Source organism: Rutilus rutilus (genome assembly GCF_951802725.1).
Source record: "Rutilus rutilus genome assembly, chromosome: 6".
Lineage (NCBI taxonomy): Eukaryota > Metazoa > Chordata > Actinopteri > Cypriniformes > Leuciscidae > Rutilus > Rutilus rutilus.
The window spans coordinates 50,264,097-50,289,318 of NC_140214.1; the positions used below are offsets into that span (position 1 = coordinate 50,264,097).

The 25,222-nt window shown below is 39.2% G+C and overlaps 1 protein-coding gene and 1 long non-coding RNA gene across 2 annotated transcripts; both read right to left on the reverse strand.

Moving 5' to 3' along the window:
* Positions 1–18,597: 18,597 nt before the first annotated feature.
* LOC311292789 lies at positions 18,598–20,078 on the reverse strand. Its single transcript, XR_014627799.1, has 3 exons — positions 19,846–20,078; positions 19,280–19,354; positions 18,598–19,029 (listed from the first exon to the last, which is right to left on the reverse strand). It is a non-coding gene; the product is annotated as an uncharacterized lncRNA (long non-coding RNA).
* A 446-nt stretch (positions 20,079–20,524) lies between these two features.
* On the reverse strand, positions 20,525–21,756 carry LOC311292694 (uncharacterized protein; the record flags this gene model as incomplete). The annotated part of the gene is made up of 2 exons (XM_084412476.1): positions 21,501–21,756; positions 20,525–21,027 (listed from the first exon to the last, which is right to left on the reverse strand). The coding sequence occupies exons 1-2, from the start codon at positions 21,580–21,582 to the stop codon at positions 20,525–20,527; spliced, it is 585 nt and encodes a 194-aa protein (XP_084268602.1). The 5' UTR covers positions 21,583–21,756.
* Between the last annotated feature and the right edge of the window lie 3,466 nt (positions 21,757–25,222).

Genomic DNA, 25,222 nt, shown 5'->3' on the forward strand with positions numbered 1-25,222 from the left:
AGGTCTGGGTAACTCCAACCCTGATGAAACTCACCTGCGTGTAGCTTTCTAGTATCATAATCTTGAAGACCTTGATTAGCTTGTTCAGGTGTGTTTGATTAGGTTTGGAGGAGCGGAGCGCTGCGTTCATGCCAGATGTCGTAATACTACACACTTATAGTCTTGCAAAAAATGCAAGTGTTTACAGAGCTTTTATTTATTATATTTTCAATGCTTTGCATAAAAAAAATGTCTGTTCAGTATTTGGTATGTAAAGTAAGAAAACACAAATTTAAAATTGTGATGCTTATAATTAAGTGATAAAACCAGTTGCAAATGTTGTAGCCTACAAAATAGGCATACCATCAGTGGCGGCTGGTGAAAAATATTTTAGGTGGGGCTGTTTGAGCGGGGGTCTGGGGGCTCCTCCCCCAGAAATTTTTTAATTTCATAGATGTGATTTCCTGCATTCTGGTGCATCTTAGCATAGATATCATATAAAGGCTAGATGTCTCGTGCGCGCTGTTGGCCAATGGAGGTCGACGTCCGCACACGGCGGCCATCTTACCACAGGGTGCTCGCTCACTCGTTTAATTGTGCAGGTGTAACAGGGTTAAAAAAGAAATAAATGGCTGCGTTCCAAACCGCATACTCAATGAGTAGGTACTTAATTTCAATACTTAACGAGCACTAAAAGAGTAGGTACTTTATAGCCAAATCTCGTTGAGTATGGATGCGATCCGGACATCATCCGCCATGATGACGTTATCATGTGACCTATGACGTTATCACAAGCGCAACAATTTAAAAGTTATGAGCAACAGGTGCACCGACATCTCACTGCATCAGTACAGCCGAACCAGAACGGGTTTCATCAGCGTCTGAAATGGTTGGCATGTCTGCAATAGTTAGACGAATGTGTGCACAAAGGAGACGTCGGGCAGCTGCTCGGAGATCTCGCCTTTGGAGAAGACTTATGATTTCATACTCCAACAAAGCAAGTATTACTACTTAAAAAAATAAGATTACCCCAGAATGAATTGCATTACTAGCCCACCCCACCACTTATGCACAATAATAATGACAAATGCTGACCAGCACTTAATTATATAACATTTTCTTAATTAAAATTATATATTTTGGTAAAACAAGCAAACTGTTGTATTGTCATATGACATAGATGTATGAATACACACTAGACAAATGCAGCTGATGTGAATACATACAATTTCATTCAAGCAATGATTAATGCAAGAATTCATGAAATGAATATTTTATTGAAACATGAATAAATATTTAATATGAAACATGAATAAAAATAAGTAAATTAATGAATAAAAGATATCATATCATCACAATAAATAAATAGCCTACATATACAAGTCAATACCATATGAAACATTGCTTTATTCAAGCTTTTTGTTCTAACAAACTATCATGTATTTACAGGCGGTGAACCCCACATCTCACTGCCATCTCAACAGAGCTGTTCCCATTCTGCGGCTCTATCCTGATGAAGCAGCTGACCACCGTGCCCACCTTCGCCTGTCTCTGCCATCCATCATGTCCCTGATTGCTGCAGTCAGACTGGAATCGGACCATGGATGGGAACGGGAGATTGAGGTCCTTGTGTTCCTGCACTGGCTGGCCCATGCAGCATCCTACAGGGTGGTGTCGCAGGCCTTCGACATCCCAAAGACCTCTGTGTATAACATTGTGCACAGAATGAACAAGGCCATCATGGGAATCTTGAGGAGGGTGATTTGCTTTCCGACCGGAGATGACCTGGAGGCAGTGGGAGCAGGATTTGCACAGCTGTCTGGGTCACCAGTTTTCAGCAGAGCAGTTGGTGCAATAGACGGCTGTCATATCCGTATCAAACCTCCAGCAAATAACTCCCACTGTTACTTCAACAGGAAGCTGTTTCACTCCATCCAACTCCAAGCCATCACTGATCACCGGGGGAAGTTCCTTGATGTCTTTGTGGGATATCCTGGGTCTGTGCACGATGCCAGGGTGCTGAGGAACAGCCCTGTGTATGCTGGCAGCCTTTATCCACCTGCAGGCAAGTGCATCCTTGGGGATGGAGGCTATCCTTGCCTGAGTGCCCCCATCTGCCTCATCACCCCATAGCCTGTACAGAACCCTGTGCAGGCTCGTTTCAACAGCAAGCTCTCCCGTGCCCGCAACATCGTGGAGAGAGCTTTTGGGACGCTGAAGACACGCTGGCGCTGCATTTTCTTCAAGGCCTTGGAGGTGAGCCCTGCCTTCGTGCCTGAGGTTGTTGCGTGCTGTGCTGTGCTTCATAATCTCGCTCTAGTCAATGGGGACATCGTTGAGCCAGAGGATGAGGAAGACCATGATGATGGCCTCCCTGATCCCCACAACCTTGAAGCAAGAGTGGGAGAACATGTGCGGGACAATCTGGCTGCTGCTGTGTCTGCTCCAATCATCCCTGTGCCTGCTCTCCATGAGCACGACTACCTTTAAAACATTTAATAAGATTAAAATGTTTTACAATTCATGTTGTCAGCATTCCGTTTCTTGCCAAATGTCATTTTATAGGTTTACAATTACATGCAAATATTTGTTAGAGCTTTACTACCTTTGTGGTGTAGTGGGATAAACCACTGAACTGGTTAGCAGAAGATTGCTGGTCGATCAGCAAGGCTCTTTACTCCAGGCTGGCCCAGGGTCAGTGTCCCTGTAATAAATGCATTTAGTCACATTGGATAAAAACATCTGGCAAATGCATAAATGTGATTAATTTTTGTAAAGCTTTTTTTTTTTTAAACGGTCTCAGGCATAAACGCTCAAAGCTGATTATTTCGTCAAGGTATTACTATAATACAAAATGCATACATACATTTACTACAATTTCTCTCTGGTGGGTGAAAGGGTTAGTTCACCTCAACATATAAACACAGCCATTATTTATGTGCTTTCATGCTGTTAGATCCCTCTGTTTTTTTATTGTTTAAATACAAAAGGGGATTTTTGTCAAGTTTGTTCTGCTGGTTTCATACAATATCAGTCAATTTCAGAAGCTTCCTGGCATTTTGATGATGCTTTTGAAGCTTCTGAAAGTCTATTGAGTGGTATTGTATTAAACCAACAGTACAACCCTGACCAAAATCACCTTTTGTGTTCACAAAAAAAAAAAACAGAGGGATCAAACAACATGAGGGGGAGTAAATAATGACTGAATTATTTGCTTGGGTTCATTAACCCTTTTTTTGCTTGGGTTCATTAACCCTAGTTAATGCAAAACTTAAGGTAGTTTGTGTAAACAGTCTCAAGTTCAGCTTAGGTCATGGAGGGCTATTGTCCAACCCTAATTATACACACCTGAATCAATTTAAACCAATTAATAACTGACTTCTTGAAAATTACAGACAGGTGTGCTGGAACTGAACCCTCCATGACCTGCCTTGAGTATCCCTGCATGAGCTCTGTGTGCATTTACAAGTCATATAATACACTCCAATAAAACTGTTGTTTACATTACACCACACATTCACTAATTATTCATCACTTCATAAATATTTAATTTATGAATTTTATCACAATCTTAAAGTATCACTAAATTTCTAGAAGTCTATAATGTAGGCTACTGTGAATGCCTAGATATTGTTTGTTTTATATACATAGTATTGTACAAAAGTCTTAGGCCACCATTTGTTGTTGTTGCACAGTACTGTGTGTGTATGTATATATAATTTAATTCATTTTAACCCAAATGTGTAAATGATCATAAGATGTTTTTTGTCATTGAATTTATTTTTTGGCAAGGATTTCAAGGACAGAAAGGAATTTTTCATCCCTTTCTTTTGTTTCTTTATCTCTCCTTTCCTCTCTCTCGCTTGCCTCCCGGTGCCATCTCTCTTCTCTTTCTCTTACTTCTCTTTCTTGTCTTTCGTCTCTCTCTCGTCTCTCCCGTTCTCTTCTGTCCTCCTTCTCCTCCATTTCTCTCCACAGTCTCTCCTCCCTCTCAGCTGCTTTCCTCTCTCTCTCCTCTTCCCTCTCCTCCATCTCCTGGATCAGGTCCTCCAGGTCTTTCACCCTTTTTCTGGGTCTTGCTGGCTCTGGCCTCACTGAGGATGAAGAGGCCACAGCAACATCCGGCCCACATGAGGCAACGAGGGCAGGAGGAGTGATGGAGGGTCTGCCCCCAATTGCCTCATCCATGGCAGCGTACCACTTCCAGGATGCTGCTGTGGCCCCTCCATCCTCAGTGCCTCTTCCTGTCTGCGGACATTTCAGATCCTGCAAAAATACAAAAGCAGTCATTTTAACATCACAATATTTAATCATTTAATTTCTGTATTAGAAGTAACAAAATGATCTTACTTTGTATTTTTGTTTTAGGTTTTCCCATTTTTTTTTTACCAATGCCGCCGTCACTCTGCCTTGCAGGTCCTGCTCCACCACAAAAGATCTGTAGCAAATGCAGAGAAATCAAGGATCAAAAAAGTGCTGTAATATCTCTGTTGAAATATACTACAAATAAACAATTAAATAGATTTTTTATTATTTCTGTATACTCACTCAAAGCCTTTGATGGCAGCATTCCGCTTCATGAGCCTCTCTCCACCGGATAAGCAGATGTGTGTGCTCATCCGTCCCTGTAACATCCAGACAAGATTCACGTTACCTCTGTGATTTATAAGCTCAATACTACATTTACATGTTGATCATAAATGTTCCACAATTTTTCAACAGTACTAATGGACAAATGAAATAGATTACTTATGTTTAGTTACTTTATGTAAATTTATTAAACATTCGTCTAATGAAAACAGTGTTGACAACAGTGAATTCTCTTAAACAATAGTACACATACATAACTCAGATGTCTATTTCATATCTATTAGACGTAGAAATATGCAATTCTTATATTAGATTTTCTTACCAGATATTAAATAGACATTTAGTAATTGTATTTAAGATGCATACGGTTTAAAATGTATGCAAATCCACTTTGGAGACGTATGTGTCCTTACTGGAGCTCCTCTGTTAGCTATACATAATAAAATGTGATTTACAGCAAAATCACAAATTTACCATACTATATAGCGTCTTTACATCTTCAACAATTCAACAGTTTACTGTACAGTAGTTCAACACATGCGATCATTTGATTTGTAATACTCACATTTGAAAACACTCTCGTCCGTCATCATTTGCGTCATGTTCGAGTATGACGTATCCTTCTTCTTCTTCTTCTTCTTTTTTATGACGTATCCTCTCGCGTGGCCTCCTGGGATAGAAGAGTATCCATCGGTTGAGCACTCAAAAATCGGGCCGGAAGCAGTAAGCCATCCGGGAACTTCTCGCCTACTCTTTTATGAATACTGATGTTTCGAACGTACTGCTTCCTTCACATACTGTTTTCGCCTACTATATAGTAGGAAAGTAGGCATATTCGAACGCACTTAAGTCCGAATCTCGCGATAATTAGTACGTCACCCAGGTAATTCTCGCCTACTCTTTTGGATTCATACATATATTTTCGCTCGCCTACTCTTTTTCCCATACTAAATAGTAGGGAAGTATGCGGTTTGGAACGCAGCCAATGTTTCTATAAATGTTATGTCTTTCACCAAAATTACTGTTTTGTTCATTTAATAACTGTTTGGTGACCTCTTGTGGCGACATGTGTAATTAGTGGGTCATTTGTCCTTTCACTTGTGAAACCACACCCCTACCCCCAGCAGAGAAGGTTATCCAAGGCTGAAGATGGTGGTAGGTAAAATGTGCTCCGTTGAAATGAGTGTTTTTGTAACTAAACATTTGTTAATTTTGCGAATAATATTGAGATAGAGTTTGTGGATGTTATGTAACAATATATAAATTGATGTTGATTGTATGTGACTAACTTTGTGAAGTTTAGATGCAACTTTCTCAATATGAGCGTTACATGGCTGACGCCATCTTTTCAAATCAAACGCAAATGAATCTCTCATTTTTGTTTGCTTTTGTAGATGCATGTATGTGTAAATGCCCACTGTCGCCAGAGGATATATGTTTTTCCTTGTGTTACAGGTATGTTTTTTTTTTTTTTTTTGATCGACTGTTAAAACTGTTCTATTAAGACAAATTTGCGCTGCGTCGCAGTTTGGTGTTTTGAGCAATAGCAGAGAAGGTTATCCAATGCTGAAGATGGTGATGCATGTATGTGTAAATGCCCATTGTCGCCAGAGGATATATGTTTTTCCTTGTGTTACAGTAAACAACGCATGAAACGCAGTTCTCCGTGTCCGTCTGTGATTTCTGTGATTTGAGTGCTGTCGGATGAGAAGCGTTACACTGGTGCCGTGACTCGTCGCATCGCGAAGATCTGCACGACGCAGATTGTCGTGGTTGCTGAATCTTCATCTACTTCATATTTTCATCACGAAATTGAGACAACTGAATGAATAGTGGACTGGTTAGTTGTTCCTTTTGCACTCTGACAGGTACTTTTCAAAACAAGTGGAACCTTTGGTGAACTTCGGACTCAATTCGCCCTTTTTATGTTTTTGTAATCGAATTACATCCGTTTATGCAAGTTTATTTTTGGCTTTGTGTACTTGCGATTTAAAAAAAAAAATCCATTTTCTTTCTTTCTTTCTTTCTTTCTTTCTTTCTTTCTTTCTTTCTTTCTTTCTTTCTTTCTTTTTTTTTCTCTCCCAATTTTTTTTATTATTATTATTATTATTTTTTATTTATTTATTTTTTTTCTCCCCTCCTATCCACATTGATTTAATGGCTGAGAAATTTTCTTCAGATTATGATGCTACTAGCCCATTTGTCCCTAGAGGGAGGGGTGTTTTACTTTCTGGGTTGAATAATGGTGGCATGACACGCAATGAGTCATTTTGTGGAGGGGTTGGCAATCTGCAGTTTATGTGTGATAGTGAAAAGGGTACAGGGCGTGGACATACTACAACAAATCCGAGACAATTTTTGGGGGATGAGCCTTTTGTTTCCAGTCCAAGAGCTGATAATACTGACCATGCATTGCAACAATTGACAGATATGATGGGTAGACTCGGAACCCAAATAGGTGATTCGATCATGGCGAGACTCGCTGAAACAGGAGTTGTAAATGCAAATTGTAACTCGCAAGTTAGCAGAGATACAGGCTTTGATAACGTCAGTCAACATACGCCTCAAGTCACAGTTCATGTTAAAACAGACAGAGAACCAGTGTCATTTAAAGGTGACGGCTCTGATAAATACTCTGTCTGTGATTGGATTGAATTGACAAAATCTCAACTAAACAAACAGAAGTGTTTTCATATCCGACCAAGCTGACGAGATAATGTCGAGATTAATGGGCAAGGCAAGGGACATTGTTAAAATTGGGTTGCGGAGTGATGTTTCTATGGATGTGGTGCGTAACCCTGACATAATCTATTCCATACTGCTCAAGTATTTCAGTGATGCATCTTCTTGTTTGCCTCTGGCTGATTTCTATTCAACATGTCCAGAGCCAAAAGAAAATCCAGTCGATTACTGGATCAGACTTAACAAAGCAGCTGATTTGGCTGAGGAAGGGTTGCGCAGACAGGGTAGAGTTATGGATAATATTAGCATGGAAGTGGCTCTTGAAACATCACGTGCCGATGCACACAAATCAGTGATTAACGTTACTAACCCGCTGACTCTGACCTCGTCTACTCCGTGCGTTTCTCAGCATCGGTCCTGAGCGCCGAGGTCGTGGTCGTTCACTCCAGCTCCAACACGCCACCACGAAGCCTGGATGGTTCCGCAGCGGAAGATGCGAGTCAAGTCTAGACCAAGACTCTCTCCGACCCTCCCGGTTTTCGAGATATCCACCCAAAACCGCTTCTCCCCTCTTCACGAAACAGAACGCGATGCTGTGATCATTGGCGATTCCATCGTTCGACACGTACACGCTACGTTAGGTAAAAGTAAGGTGCACAGTCACTGCTTTCCTGGTGCTCGTGTTTCTGAAATCGCTGCTCGCATTCCCGAGATTCTGAACGGTGACGAGCGCGTCGGAACTGTGGTCCTGAACGCGGGAGTGAACGACATCAGGCTGCGCCAGATGGAGGTTCTGAAGAAAGACTTCAGGAATCTGATCGATACGGTACGCAGCACATCGCCTGAAACAACGATCATTGTGTCAGGACCGCTTCCCACGTACCGACTAGGACATGAAAAGTTTAGTAGATTATTTGTGCTAAATGAATGGTTAATGTCATGGTGCAGTGAGCAGAAACTGCTCTTTGTAAATAATTGGAATCTGTTTTGGGAGCGTCCTAGGCTTTTCCGTGCTGATGGCTTACACCCAAGCAGATTCGGAGTGGATCTTCTGTCAGATAACATCTCCAAAATATTAAATACCTTTTGACTAGTAACCAAAAGTCCAAATCATAGTCTCTGCTGCACCAATTTAACTGATTTAAATACTAGTGTAGAACATTGCATAGAAACTGTGTCTATTCCTCGTTTAGTGAGATCAAATAATAAATCTACTGCAGGATCTAGGAAAAATCTAATTGTTATTAAAACAGAAAATGTTGCTATTAGTAAACAAAAACAATTTCTAAAGCTAGGTCTTCTAAACATTAGATCACTCACATCTAAGGCAGTTATTGTAAATGAAATAGTCACAGATAATAGCTTCGATGTACTTTACTGCCTTCAGATTTATTAAACTCCTTTGGGGTCAAGCAAAACGTACCCGGACCAACTCATCGTTTTAATCATACACTCGATTTAATTATATCACATGGAACCGATCCAACCGATATAGATATCATTCCACAAAGTGATGATGTCACTGACCATTACATGGTAACTTGCATATTACGTACTCCTGTAATATATCATGCGGTGCCGCGTTATCGATCAGGCAGAACAATCCTTCCATCCACCATAGATCATTTTTCAAATTGCTTATTTGATCTGTCTCAGCTGCTCAATGAACCCAAACAAACAGATGAACTAGCGGAATTAACTAGCACTATGAGCACCATTCTCTCTGGAAAATTGGATATTGTTGCACCCATTAGATTAAAAAAGGTCAGAGAGAAAAGTAAAGCACCATGGTACAACACTACTACGCATGTTCTAAAGAGAGAAACCCGTAATTTAGAGCGTAAATGGAAACAAACTAATTTAGAGGTCTTTAGAATTGCGTGGAAAGACAGTATGTCACGTTATAAAAAGGCCCTAAAAGCGGCCAGGGCTGAGCACCTGCGCAAACTAATAGAAAATAACCAAAATAATCCAAGGTTTTTATTTAACACCGTGGCTAGACTAACAAATAAACAGACGTCACCCGAACAAAATATCCCGTTACAGTTCAGTAGTAATGATTTCATGAACTTCTTCACTGAGAAAATAGAAAGCATCAGAACCACAATTGTAAACGTTCAATCCTCAATCGCGCCTTATAACTCAGCCTCAATTATCACCCCGCAAGAACAATTACAGTGCTTTACAACTATAGAACAAAAAGAGTTAACCTGTTAAGCTGTAACCCCACTTTTGAAAAATCCCAAGAAATGACATACCCAAACTGAAACAGATACAGTTCATGAACCCTTTGTACTAAAAGCACAAGTATGATCTCATTTGAAAGCTGACACCTGGCAGTTTATTGTAAATGTAGAATTAATTATTGTCATAATGACAAAAATTGTTATAAATAGCTTCAAAGTTTTGTAAAGTTATTAGAAATTATTTTTTATGAAATATCCTCATGAAAATAAAATTGAAGTTGGCACTGGAGCAATCTAGAAATGCACTACAGCTAATGCCACATGTCTAAACATTTTATGTTTAAAATCTTAAGATAATAAGTCCAAAACTCTGTATTTAGTGAAATGTTTTTCAAGACCATGTCATGTGACTTTATTTTGATTTGATGCTAAAATGCTACTGATGTTTATTGCCATCTTCTACAAATCTATCCAGTATATTTTCTTTATTGTTTTGTGGTGCAAACGAGCCCCATTCAGTCTCAGTCTCCCACTGCACACATTCACACCTCTCCAGCCTGGTTATGGCTGTAAATATGCATTTCTTTTGTCTGCATTATAGCTACTAACGACTGGCTATTCACAGGCTATTCATAGGGTTTCAGTCCCTAATTTCTTTTCTCAAAGTTCACCCTTACATTTTAAACTGTATCAAATGCATTTCTTGAATAAAGAAACATTTCAGTAAGCCTTCAAAAAATAATAAAAATATAACTTCTAGGTGGCAGGTGCACCTAGGGCTAGCTAGCATGTTAGCTTAGCACACCATCAATACACGACAATTTATGAGATTAAAACAATGTTTGTGCTTATAAACTTACTTTATAAAGCAAATCGAGTATTTTAAATAATTTTCTGTGATCTAATTTGGCTTCAGATAAAAAATCAGACAGAAAATATACTATTGGATAGTGTTCTGCACAACGATTCTATATAGATTAGCATTACATTATAAATATAATCTATTATTATGGAAATACCTGGCATGGATTGAAAAACACAGGTAACTCAAATATCATAGCAAACATGTTTATTGTCTTCAAAATGTCTGTATCTGCATGTTACAGCCATAGTTACAGCGCGATCTGTTGTTAGCTGTGTGTGTGTTCGAGGCTTCCTGGATTGTCACATGATTATGGCACTTCTTCATGTTCTAATACTGTGCACAGGGCGGCGAGGGCGCCCTCAGGCTATTGGTATGAATTGAAAACACATTAACAGAGTATGCAAACGCTCATAATGATTACATCGACGCATTTGGGTATAAATTCAATAAATATTATTCCTGTCTATAGAAATCTGATGTAAACCTATGAGAATATATCAATATTTCTCCAAATCTGCAAATTTTTTAGCTAAAAGCCCTGAAGGACGTTGTTTTGTGTATCGCTGTCATGACGACAGCACGGAGTTTTTTTATGAATGAAAGCGGCTGACGCGCATAATTCATATTAAAGGTATCGACTCATTTTTTCATTTCATAACTCCTGACACAAATTAAGAAATAACTGTCGCTATAAGTTTCTCAGAATACAATAGTGGTCAAATTCTGAAACTTGAGTCTTATATCTTTTTAATGATGTATAGTTTGTCAAGATATAACATTAAATCTGATAGTAACTTTGAACTATATATAAATAAAACCGCTTCAGTGCGCCGACGCTCTGGCAACGGTTAACAGGTTAAATAAACTTATCACTTCATCTAAAACAACAACATGTTTATTATACCCTATACCCACTAAACTACTGGAAGAAGTGTTACCTGTAGTGGAAGAGCCTCTCCTCAATATTATTAACTCATCTTTATCTTTAGGTCATGTTCCAAGAACATTTAAACTGGCAGTTATAAAACCTCTCATTAAGAAACCACAATTAGATCCACATAATCTAGCAAATTATAGACCCATTTCAAATCTTCCTTTTATGTCTAAAATACTAGAAAAAGTTGTGTCTGCCCAACTGGGCTCTTTCTTGCAAGAAAATGACATCTATGAAAAGTTTCAGTCTGGATTTAGGCTGCACCACAGCACTGAAAGTGCACTCGTTAAAATCACAAATGATTTACTTTTAGCTTCTGACCAAGGCTGTATCTCAATACTAGTTTTACTTGATCTTAGGGCTGCGTTCGATACTATAGATCACACAATACTCTTGTATCTCTACAATACCGGTATCTCTCCTTCCATTCGTCGCGAAAACACTTGAATGAGTTGTTTTCAACCAGATCTCTTCCTTCAGAGCAAATTGTACACTTTTTTTTTCTTCTTCCATTCAGGCTCAGCCTAACTCTGCATGGGTTTAACAGGTGCAGAGAGGCAGTGTCATCAGATCTAAAAATAGATTGAATGTCAGTTTTTTTTTTCCTTGTCAAAATTGGGTTTGTTAAATTATTCTATAACATCTTGTCTATTATCTCTGAATATATTTAGGCAAAATTCACTAGTTTAGTGCAGAAAAAGAACAATTTATAGTGGCAAGCTGAAAAGACTGTCTTCACTTTTCTTATCAGTGGTTGGGGATTAACATAGCATTTATTTTAACCTTGTGATGTTTTCCTGACAAGAGGATAAAACACCTGAACTGTAAAAGCTGTTAACCTTGCCTGATTGAGCAGAGGATACATCTTCCCTTACTTTACACACACTGGCTGCGTCCGAAACCGCGTACTCAATGAGTAGGTACTTATTTTCAATGAGTACTTACTTAACGAGCGCTAAAAGAGTAGGTACTTTATAGCCAAATCTCGTTGAGTATGAATGCGAACCGGACATCTGCCATGTTGACGTTATCATGTGACCTACGACGCATTATCACACGCGCAACAACTTAAAAGATTTGAACGACACGTTTAATTAATCTATCTGTAAATATTGATATTGATTAAACTTGCTCATTTTGAAGAAACTGCTGCCCATTTATTTTGTGAATACATTTAGGGTTGATTAAAGTTCTTATATTTAACCCTACTAATGTGACCCACCGTTTTATCCTCACAATATTATTTATTTTTATTACGAAATCCCAAAATGGTCATCTCTTGAATGTTGTTAATTTCGTTATTTTATATCCAAACATTTTTATCCACAAGCAAAAGTGGCTAACTGCTTTATGTTTTCCTCTTTTTCTTGTTGAATTTAACTCTCGTTTCCTCCCTCAGGCCTATAAATATTATTATTTTTTTTTTTAATGCATTTTTAAATGTATTATAATGAATTATTTAAGAAAAAATATGTTAAAATATTCAACCTTGTACTAGGTTATTTTTTCCTGTGTAAAAAATCTCATTAATTCAATTCAATTCAATTCAATTCAAATGTATTTGTATAGCGCTTTTCACAATACATATTGTTTCAAAGCAGCTTTACAGAAAGTGCATTTCAGAAATGTACATAGAGAAATACAGTTAGTTAATCATGTATTAATTTAGGGCATAACATATCGCCAGCGTTGAGTCGTCTCTTCACGGGCGTCGAGTCGTCTCTTTACGGGCGTCGAGTCGTCTCTTCACGGGCGTCGAGTCGTCTCTTCACGGGCGTCGAGTCGTCTCTTTACGGGCGTCGAGTCGTCTCTTCACGGGCGTCGAGTCGTCTCTTCACGGGCGTCGAGTCGTCTCGTCACGGGCGTCGAGTCGTCTCTTCACGGGCGTCGAGTCGTCTCTTTACGGGCGTCGAGTCGTCTCTTCACGGGCGTCGAGTCGTCTCTTCACGGGCGTCGAGTCGTCTCGTCACGGGCGTCGAGTCGTCTCTTCACGGGCGTCGAGTCGTCTCTTCACGGGCGTCGAGTCGTCTCGTCACGGGCGTCGAGTCGTCTCTTCACGGGCGTCGAGTCGTCTCTTCACGGGCGTCGAGTCGTCTCGTCACGGGCGTCGAGTCGTCTCTTCACGGGCGTCGAGTCGTCTCTTCACGGGCGTCGAGTCGTCTCTTCACGGGCGTCGAGTCGTCTCTTCACGGGCGTCGAGTCGTCTCGTCACGGGCGTCGAGTCTTCTCTTCACGGGCGTCGAGTCGTCTCTTCACGGGTGTTGGGGCATCTGTAGTTTCCATGGGAGGCTGGATACAAACTGGAGCTGACGATCTGTATTTATCTCGGGACTAGCGTCCCGAGATAACAACAGAAAAGCAGATGGGAAATAATTAGCGTAGCTGCTGTTCATAATATTAATGCATTCAATCTGATTCAACTGTGGTATAAAAGGTAATTATTATGTGAATGCTTGGCTAAAGAGATGCGTCTTTAATCTAGTTTTAAACTGGGACAGCGAATCTGAGACTCGAACAATATCAGGAAGACTATTCCAGAGTTTTGGAGCTAAATGTGAAAACGCCCTCCCTCCTTTAGTGGACTTAGATATCCTAGGAATGACCAGAAGCCTCGAATTTAGTGATCTTAAGGAGCGCGATGGATTGTAGGGCGATAGAAGTTCCGTTAAATACAGGGGAGCTAAACCATTTAGGGCTTTATAGGTCAGTAGTAATACTTTGTAATTGATACGGAACTTTATAGGTAACCAGTGTAGAGATGATAGAATTGGTGTTATATGATCATATTTTCTTGATCTAGTAAGAACTCTAGCGGCTGCATTTTGCACTAACTGTAGCTTGTTTCAGTTAGACCTTAGTTTCAGTAGTCATGTCAAAGCAATAACTAAATCAGCATACTATCATCTGAAAAATATTGCAAGAATTAGATGCTTTGTTTCCAGACAAGACTTAGAGAAACTTGTGCATGCTTTCATCACCAGCAGGGTGGATTACTGTAATGGACTCCTCACTGGCCTTCCCAAAAAGACCATAAGACAGTTGCAGCTCATACAGAACGCTGCCGCCAGGATTCTGAGCAAAACCAGAAAATATGAACACATCACACCAGTCCTCAGGTCTTTACACTGGCTCCCAGTTAAATTTAGGATTGATTTTAAAGTATTATTACTGGTATATAAATCATTCAATGGCCTAGGACCTCAATACATTGCAGATATGCTCACTGAATATAAACCCAACAGATCACTCAGATCATTAGGATCATATCAGCTTGAAATACCAAGGGTTCACTCTAAGCATGGCGAGTCCGCTTTTAGCTATTATGCCAGCCGCAGCTGGAACCAGCTTCCAGAGGAGATCAGATGTGCTCCTACTGTAGTCACATTCAAATCCAGACTCAAAACACATCTGTTTAACTATGCATTTACTGAATGAGCACTGTGCCAATGTTCGTCCGACTGTTTGTACTGTATTTTATTTTTTATTTTTCTAAACTGTTTTAATTATTCTTATTTCTTTTTATTATTTTAATTTCTTCTATGTAAAGCACTTTGAATTGCCATTGTGTATGAAATGTGCTATATAAATAAACTTGCCTTGCCTTGCCTTGCCTTGTTTATAGAGGATGCAGGACAACCAGCTAATAAGGCATTACAGTAATCTAGTCTCGAGGTCATGAATGCATGAACTAACTTTTCTGCATCAGAAACAGATAGCATATTACGTAGCTTAGCAATGTTTCTAAGGTGGAAAAAGGCTGTTCTTGTAACATATGAAATATGATTTTCAAAAGACAAGTTGCGGTCTAATATAACACCCAGGTCTTTTACTGTAGAGGAAAAAGTAACAGGACATCCTTCTAAATTGAAGTTGTATTGTAAGAGGTTTTGTGGGCAGTTTTTTGGACTAATAAGTAATACCTCCGTTTTATCTGAATTTAATAGCAGAAAATTACACGTCATCCAGTATTTTATATCTTTAACACACTCTGTCAATTTAGATAATTTATTGTTTTCATCTGGTCGTGATGAAATATATAATTGAGTGTCATCAGCATAACAGTGGAAATTAATTCCATGTTTTCTTATAATATTACCAAGTGGCAGCATGTATATTGAGAATAGCAGAGGGCCTAACACAGATCCTTGCGGCACTCCATAGTTTACTGGAGTTATGATCGATTTTTCCCCATTTAAACAGACAAAATGGTAACGGTCTGATAAGTACGATCTGAACCAGTTTAATGCCTGTCCATGAACACCAGTGTAGTTTTGTAGTCTATCTAAGAGTATTTTGTGATCTACAGTGTCGAACGCAGCACTAAGATCGAGTAAAACTAGTATTGAGATACAGCCTTGGTCAGAAGCTAGAAGTAAATCATTTGTAATTTTAACGAGCGCAGTTTCAGTGCTATGATGCGGCCTGAATCCTGTCTGAAATTTTTCATAGATATCATTTTCTTGCAAGAAAGAGCCCAGTTGAGCGGACACAACTTTTTCTAGTATTTTAGACATAAATGGAAGGTTTGAAATCGGTCTGTAATTTGCTAGATTATTATGATCTAATTGTGGTTTCTTAATAAGAGGTTTTATAACTGCCAACTTGAATATTCTTGGAACATGACCTAAAGATAAAGACGAGTTAATAATATTGAGAAGAGGCTCTTCCACTACAGGTAACACTTCTTTCAGTAGTTTAGTGGGTATTGGATCTAATAAACATGTTGTTGTTTTAGATGAAGTGATAAGTTTATTTAGCTCTTCCTGTCCTATAGTAGTAAAGCGGTGTAGTTGTTCTTGAGGGATAATTGAGGCTGAATCATAAGACACCATTAAAGATTGTACATTTACAATTGTGTTTCTGATGTTTTCTATTTTCTCAGTGAAGAAATTCATAAAATCATTACTACTAAACTGTAACGGAATATTTTGCTCAGGTAACGTCTGTTTATTTGTTAGTCTAGCCACGGTGTTAAATAAAAACCTTGGATTATTTTGGTTATTTTCTATTAGTTTGCGGAGGTGCTCAGCCCTGGCTGCTTTTAGGGCCTTTTTATAACGTGACATACTGTCTTTCCACGCGATTCTAAAGACCTCTAAATTAGTTTGTTTTCATTTACGCTCTAAATTACGAGTTTCTCTCTTGATAACATGCGTAGCACTGTTGTACCATGGTGCTTTCGTTTTCTCTCTAACCTTTTTTAATCTAATTGGTGCAACAATGTCTAATGTACTAGAGAAAATGGTGCTCATAGTGCTAGTCATTTCCTCTAGTTCATCTGTTTGTTTGGGTTCACTGAGCAACTGAGATAGATCAGGCAAGCTATTTGAGAATCTATCTATAGTGGTTGGAAGGATTGTTCTGCCTGGTCGATAACGTGGCGCAACATGACAAATTTCAGCAGTACGTAGTATGCAAGTTACCATGTAATGGTCAGTGACTTCATCACTTTGCGGTATAATATCTATATCGGTTGGATTGGTTCCATGTGATATAATTAAATCTAGCGTATGATTAAGACGATGAGTGGGACCAGTGACGTTTTGCTTGACCCCAAAGGAGTTTAATAAATCTGTAAACGCAGCCCCTAACGCATCATTTGTGTTATCTACGTGTATGTTAAAATCTCCAACAATTAATGCTTTATCGACATTGACCAATAGATCTGAGAGAAAGTCTGCAAACTCTTTTAGGAAATCAGCGTAAGGCCCTGGCGGTCTATATACAGTAGCCAAGGCTAGAGATAATAGGGATTTCTTTCTTACATCTAAGAGAGTAACATTTAGCACAAGTACTTCAAACGAATTAAACCTGTGACCTGTTTTCTGGGTAACATTAAGAATATCTTTATAGATTGTTGCAACACCACCGCCACGACCAATCAGACGGGGCTCATGCTTATAACAGTATCCAGGAGGAGTAGACTCATTAAGACCGAAATAATCATTTGGTTTAAGCCAGGTTTCAGTAAGGCAAAGTACATCGAAACTATTATCTGTGACCATTTCATTCACAATAACCGCCTTAGGTGTGAGTGATCTAATGTTTAGAAGACCTAGCTTTATAAATTGTTTTTGTACACTAATATTGAGATTTTCTGGTTTAATCACAATTAGATTTTTCCTAGATTCTACAGTAGATTTAATGTTTGACCTCACTAAACGAGGAATAGACACAGTTTCAATATAATGTTCTACATTGGTACTTATATCAATTAAGTTTGGACAGCAAAGAGTGTGATTTGGACTTTGACTTACTAGTCATATGGTGTGTAGCGTCTTGGAGATGTTGTCATTATGTATGCAAACCCATGATATATATATATATATATATATATATATATACACACCTCATAACATCAGTAACTCAACAGCCCTACCTAGAACAGGTTTCCTCAGCGTTTGTAATGTCTGCACAAAGGGCAGCTGTGCAAAGATTTGCCTTTGGAGAAAACTCTTGATTTTATACTCAAATAAATGTAAGTATCATTAATATTAAAAATTAATATTACCCCAGAATGAATTGCATTGATATCCCACCCCAAAACATACAATAATAACAACGATAAATGCTGACCAATACTTAATTATATTACTTTTTACTGAAAATAGTAGTAAAAAGTATATAGTGAACATATCTACATTTGCATTCAAACAATTAAATAAAGCATTAATTAAATAATTATATTGTATTTACTGACAACAATGAGAAATATTAATAAATTAGTAAAAGAATGAATGAAAGTCACCATCACACAATAAACAAATGCATATACAAGTCAACACATGAAACAAAGCTTTATTCAAACTACAATCATGTATGTAGGCTGAAGGCGCTGAGGTTGTTGCGTGTTGTGTTGTGCTTCACAATCTGAGGCAATAAGGGCAGGTGGAGTGATGGAGGGACTCGTAAGGGCTGGTGGAGTGATGGAGGGACTCGTAAGGGCAGGTGGAGTGATGGAGGGACTCGTAAGGGCTGGTGGAGTGATGGAGGGACTCGTAAGGGCAGGTGGAGTGATGGAGGGTCTCATAAGGGCAGGTGGAGTGATGGAGGGACTCATAAGGGCAGGTGGAGTGATGGAGGGACTCGTAAGGGCAGGTCTCGTAAGGGCTGGTGGAGTGATGGAAGGTCTCGTAAGGGCAGGTGGAGTGATGGAGGGACTCGTAAGGGCAGGTGGAGTGATGGAGGGACTCGTAAGGGCAGGTGGAGTGATGGAGGGACTCGTAAGGGCTGGTCTCGTAAGGGCAGGTGGAGTGATGGAGGGACTCGTAAGGGCTGGTCTCGTAAGGGCAGGTGGAGTGATGGAGGGACTCGTAAGGGCAGGTGGAGTGATGGAGGGACTCGTAAGGGCAGGTGGAGTGATGGAGGGTCTCGTAAGGGCAGGTGGAGTGATGGAGGGACTCGTAAGGGCAGGTGGAGTGATGGAGGGTCTCGTAAGGGCAGGTGGAGTGATGGAGGGACTCGTAAGGGCAGGTGGAGTGATGGAGGGACTCGTAAGGGCTGGTCTCGTAAGGGCAGGTGGAGTGATGGAGGGACTCGTAAGGGCTGGTCTCGTAAGGGCTGGTGGAGTGATGGAAGGTCTCGTAAGGGCAGGTGGAGTGATGGAGGGACTCGTAAGGGCAGGTGGAGTGATGGAGGGACTCGTAAGGGCAGGTGGAGTGATGGAGGGACTCGTAAGGGCTGGTCTCGTAAGGGCTGGTGGAGTGATGGAGGGACTCATGGCACCATCTCCAGGATTCAGCTCTGGGCTCCTCATCCTCAGCACTCACACCAGCCTGCTGACATTTCAGATTCTACAAAATGCACAAACATAACACAAAAGCAGTCATTTTAACCACACAATGTCATATGATTTCAGTATTATTTAGAAGACAAAACCACTTTTTTTCACAAATGCCGCAATCATCTTACCTTGCAGGTCCTGCTCCACCACAAAAGCTGTGCAGCTAATGCACAGAAATCAAGAATCAGAAAAGTGCTGTAATAGCTCTGTTTGAAATTACAATAATTAGTTATTGTTATTAATTTCTGTGGTATACTCACTCAAAGCCTTTGATGGCAGCATTCAGCTTCATGAGCCACTCTCCACCGGATAAACACACATCTGTTCATCTGACCCTGTAACATCCAGACAAGATTCACATTACCTCTGTGATTTATGAACTTGTTTTAACTTTTTATCCAACATAAATGTTCCTCAATTTATCAACAGTACTAATGGACAAATAAAATAGATAACTTATGTTTAGTTACTTTATAGATTTGTTCTACATAATAGCACACATTCATCACTCAGATGTCTATTTCATGTTGTGATGTGCTCTTCTGCAATACTTACTGAAGATTTTCCTGTCAGATGTAAATAGATATTTAAAATAAGCATCTTTAAGATGTATATGGTTTATGTAAATCCACTTTAGAGACGTAACTTACGTGTCCTTACTGGAGCTCGCCTGTTAGCGAACGTTATACATAATAAAACGTGTTTTAACAGCAAAATCACAACTATACTACACTGTGTAACGTCTTTACACCTTCAACAATTCAACAGTTTACTCTACAGTAGTTCAACACATGCGATTTTAACACAAGGACCCGTGTTTACTCACATTTGAAAGCACCCACGTCGCTGATCTCTGCGATGTTTGATAATGACGTATCCTCTCGCGTGGCCTCCTGGGATAGAAAAGTATTCATCTTCGAGCTCTTCAAAATCTGGGTTGAAGCAGTAAGCCATCCGGGAACTTCTCGCCTACTCTTTTATGAGTACTGAGGTTTCGGACATACTACTCCGTTCACGTACTGTTTTCCCCTACTATATAGTAGGAAAGTAGGAATATTGGGACGCACTATAAGTATATGTACACCCGAATCTCGCGATAATTAGTACGTCACTCTGGTAATTCTCGCCTACTCTTTTATGGATACCAAGGATTCGGACATACTTATTCGCTCGCCTACTGCTTTTTCCATACTATATAGTAGGGAAGTATGCGGTTTCGGACGCAGCCAGAGACTCTTCTGGCATTGCTGTGCGTTAACAACCTTCCCTGATTAGACAGGATAAAACCAACTTCCTCGACTATACAGAGGATGAAACACTTGTCGACACAGAGGATAACCACATGTATTTAACAGAAAGAGAAGTATTTTTTTTTACCAAAAACTCCAATCAAGCAAAAATTTCATTAAACGATTTATTTGGTGATAAACAGGGAACGTTCAAAACGAATAAAGCACTGAATTGATCTGTATGAGAACTTCAGCATGAGTTCAGCAAAATCAATGTCATGCTCCACAGCGGCCATCATGGTGACCACAGCGGCCGTCACGGTGATCATAACCACAGCGGCCGTCACGGTGATCATAACCACAGCGGCCGTCACGGTGATCATAACCACAGCGGCCGTCACGGTGATTATGACCTAGGAGGGCGTGACCTAGGAGGAGGTGACCTAGAAGGCCAAAGTCATCAGCAAGTGTCAAGGAAGGCTTTGGCGGTTCGGCCGCAGGTGTCACGGAAGGCTTTGGCGGTTCGGCCACCGTTGTCATGGGAGGCTTTGGCGGTTCGGCCGCAGGTGTTGGTGGTTCGGCCACAGGTGTCATGGGAAGCTTTGGCGGTTCGGCCGCAGGCTTCACTGCAGGCTTTGGCTGTTCGGCCGCAGGTGTTGGTGGTTCGGCCACAGGTGTCATGGGAAGCTTTGGCGGTTCGGCCGCAGGCTTCACTGCAGGCTTTGGTGGTTCGGCCACAGGTGTCACGGGAGGCTTTGGAGGTTCAGCCGCAGGCGTCACTGGAGGGATACAGAGTCATCTTTAGTCTGTCCTTTCTCAAATCATGAATAGCAAGTGTTACAGAGTGAATTGTATTTTAAATATTTATCATCTTTAATAATTTTGTAAAGCTATTCTGTGAAACTGTATGAAAATGTATTTGTTATGGAGTAGGATGACAAAAATAATTATAGAAGACAGTTCTATAGAAGTTCTCAAACTTTATAGGTCTCAAACTTGAAAATATGCATATTTATCTGCATAAAATCAAGAATACATTTATCACTAAACTGTCAATCAGTTTTAAAGACAAGAGTAGTGAGGTGTGTAATACAAGCACAATGCAGATAGGAGACATGGACAGTTAATGTGTTTTTCACAAGTTTACTATTGCAACTAAATGTACTGTAGCTACATGTTCAAAAGAAGTCATATTGTAAGGCATTCATTTATGCATTTCTTCAGACTTGCAATGAAGCTAAAAGATTCTCACCTGTGACTGCGTGTGTTGTGCACAAACATGCAGACAGGCACAATAAAACAACACTCAACGAGCAGTACACTCGAGTTGTCATTCTCTCGACCTGTGATATAAAGAGCTCTGCTGTAAAACACGCTGAATTAGTCAGTCAGAAGGAACAGTGATGCACACAATACTCCAATGCAAACACGTGCTGCTGAACCGCTGTATAAAAAATTTCTGAAAACGCGTTTTTAAAGATCCAAGGAGGTCTGGGTAACTCCAACCCTGATGAAACTCACCTGCGTGTAGCTTTCTAGTATCATAATCTTGAAGACCTTGATTAGCTTGTTCAGGTGTGTTTGATTAGGTTTGGAGGAGCGGAGCGCTGCGTTCATGCCAGATGTCGTAATACTACACACTTAGTCTTGCAAAAAATGCAAGTGTTTACAGAGCTTTTATTTATTATATTTTCAATGCTTTGCATAAAAAAAATGTCTGTTCAGTATTTGGTATGTAAAGTAAGAAAACACAAATTTAAAATTGTGATGCTTATAATTAATCCTGATATTGATGTTGTGGTGTGCTTGACCTTTATATCTCTGAAGTATGAAGACCTATATCTTTCAGCCATGAAGAAGTTTCTGGAATCTGATGAGTTTAAAGAGCTAGATGTGGGAATGAAACACAATTCTAGCATGTTAGCATCTGTCAGAAAGTGGTTCAATGATCCTGATGTCATCTCAAAGATGAGAGAGAACTTATCTCTTTTCAGAAGTTTTTCAGAGGCTAATAAAGATAAAAAGAGATATCGATTCATTATTTCTGCCATCTCTGATCCCTCCAATCCTGGCTCCTCTATCTATCTGTATGAATCAGGGAAGCTGACAGACACACAGTTCCAGCCCGTGTCGCTGATGAAGTCTTTAATCTGACTGGATTGGAGTCTGGAAAGCAGTACTCGATCCGCTACAGGATAGTGGGTAAAGTGGGAGTGAGTGAAGCCAGTGACACTATCGGGCCCGTACAGCCTTCAGGTAAGTGTTATATGCACTTTTTTTTTTTTTCGCATTAATCTTTATCTTTTAAAAAATATATATATTTCGCTTCATTCACAGTCAATGTTTGCATTGACAACCATATTTCCTAACATGTGTGTCTATAATTAAATGTGTAACATGTTGTAAAGTGTTACCCACTTGACTGAATATACGAACGTATTATTTCCTTCGTTCATGTTGTTACAGATAGTCCTTAAAGACGCAGAGTATATTATGTATTTGATGTCTAATGTAGGCTACTATACTTAATTATATGACATTCACAATAAACAATACAAAGCCTTGAACAAGTGACACGTACATTTCTCTGTATGAAAACCAATAGGACATTTAAAACCCTCTGGTGCTCCTCATTTGGGAGTCACACTTATTCTCTTCGAGGTCAAAAGTGACCAGACACCTGAAATTGTTTTATTTTGTCAAATTAGTAAAATGTAAAATTGTATTTTGAGAGGATTTGATGGTAATTATTCATGTATATGTAATAATTATGGTCCATTTTTGCCATTGAAAATAATTTAAAAACAAATTACATTTTTTACAAATATTTTTTCAATTAATACAGTATTTCAGATTAATATAGAGATTAGGCCTTTTAAATCAGTTTTTGAAGGTAGATTAGCGCCATCTGTTGTAATTTCTTGGTGTTACCACAAGATGCCTGTATAGCTCTCTATGGAGAGGCTTGTGAATTCTCTAGTAGTTTTTGGACAAAATGACTTACTTTTAAGATGTGGATTTTAATTCTTAAAAAAAAAAAATTTTTTTAAGAAATTCTCAAATAATACTTTTTTTGTTATGTTGATTTGAAGTGTACACATTTTTGCATTATTATGACTACTGCCAAACCTGAATACAGAGACATTTTGTTACTTTAAAATTCAATAAAAATGTAACAAAAATAAACAGGAATGCTTTATCACAGCTTAATCCATCAGGATCTGACCTCATTTCAACCTCTTATTTCAGTCTTCTGACTCATTTTTTCTGTATTGTAGTAGCATAGACTGTAAAAAAATATGGACGATACCCCTTCGTTCTCTTCCATTAGTGAGAAGTGAAACCGCCAGTGTCCCGATGACATCTTGGGGCTTGAGTCTGCGCAGTAGCGATTTCGGGACCAGACCTGCGCAGTCGTGAGCAGGAAGTAAAGCCGCGAAATCAAGGCCCCGCCCTCACTCTCGGTGTGAAATAATTAATTATAGAAATTTAGATATTCAATTTAAAGCTCCAATCTCCTCAGTCCTCAGAAGATCCCGAAATAAAGTCTTTTTCAGGGACTACTTCGCTCAGAGAACCTGTCAATCACAGCTGTCAATCATGACGTCACACCACCGTTTTTATAGCATCAAATAACCAGGGGCGTGCACAGACATTTTGAGGGGCAGGGGCTCAAGTGAAATAAAGGGCACTTCTCATAATTACGTTTTTTTTTTTCTTTTTTTAAACAAAAAAGTATATATATATTTTAACGCAACTCTGACTTCCTTTTTAAAAAATTAATTTATAAAGTTAATTAATTTTATCTTCCTCAAACTCACGCAATTGTTTCATTTTCAAAAGATGTCTACAAAATAATCAGTTCACAGAAACGGTCTCCTTAGTATTCACTAGGTTTAGGAAACCATTCCACAATGTGCATGTTTTGAAAACATTTTCTATGCTACTAGTTTCAAGTATATATGAAGAGTTCAGACGCAAAAGCCTCTAAGTGCCATCTGAAATTTTCTTCTAAAATGAGCATTTTTTTTCAAGCTCGTATATTTAAGTTCAGTAATTTAACTTAAATGACAATTAATAGGTAATTTTCATTGCCAGTAATGTAAAATAAGTGAACATAAACATACAAGCTTGATAAAAATGATCATTAGAAGGAAATTTCAGATGGCACTTAAAGGCTTTTTCATCTGAACTCTTCATATTTAGAATAACCTAAATAACTGCATCAAGCAGAGGGGCGTGTTTTACTAATAATTTGTTTATTTTTGCACAAGGCACTAAATCGTTTTAATTATTTTGGTGTTATCAGAATACATAACACTTTAAAATTAAACTTAAGTCAAGTCAAGTCAAGTCATTTTCATTTATATAGCGCTTTTAACAATGTAGATTGTCTCAAAGCAGCTTTACAGAGATAAATGTATAATTTAACGTAAGATTGTTTTGGCTTTATAGCGGTTCTTTAATAAAGTTATTTTCCAGCTAAAGTTAGTTTTGATTGATTCGCTTCCGTCGCAACGATCATTTGTTTTTAAATTAGGGCCGCCAAGACGACACCATTCTCTCTACACAGACTTTAAACGCGAACCTGTGAGAAACGCTGATGGCGTTCAGATGCGCATTAAGAACGGGTTCTATAGTTATGTGCGTTTGAATATATGTGTGCAGGTTTGGAATTCCCTGCAAACCAAGCCTAAACAAATTACTGGTGTTTCCTTATAGTTTTGATTCAGAATTTTATTTTATTTTATCAATTCGGGGTAGATACGCAAATTGAGTTTTCCCGACGACGCGTTATCTGTAGAGTGGGAAAGGGATCCTCCATAGGGAGAGACTAGTTGGCCCTTCAGCACTGCATTGACATCGGGTCCAGGCGAAGGTCCTTCATCAGGTCTGGAAACGGCCTGGATCCGGCAGGCTGCGGGAAAACCTTGGGATAAACAAAGACACTAAAATTAGCGTAGATGCCATTCT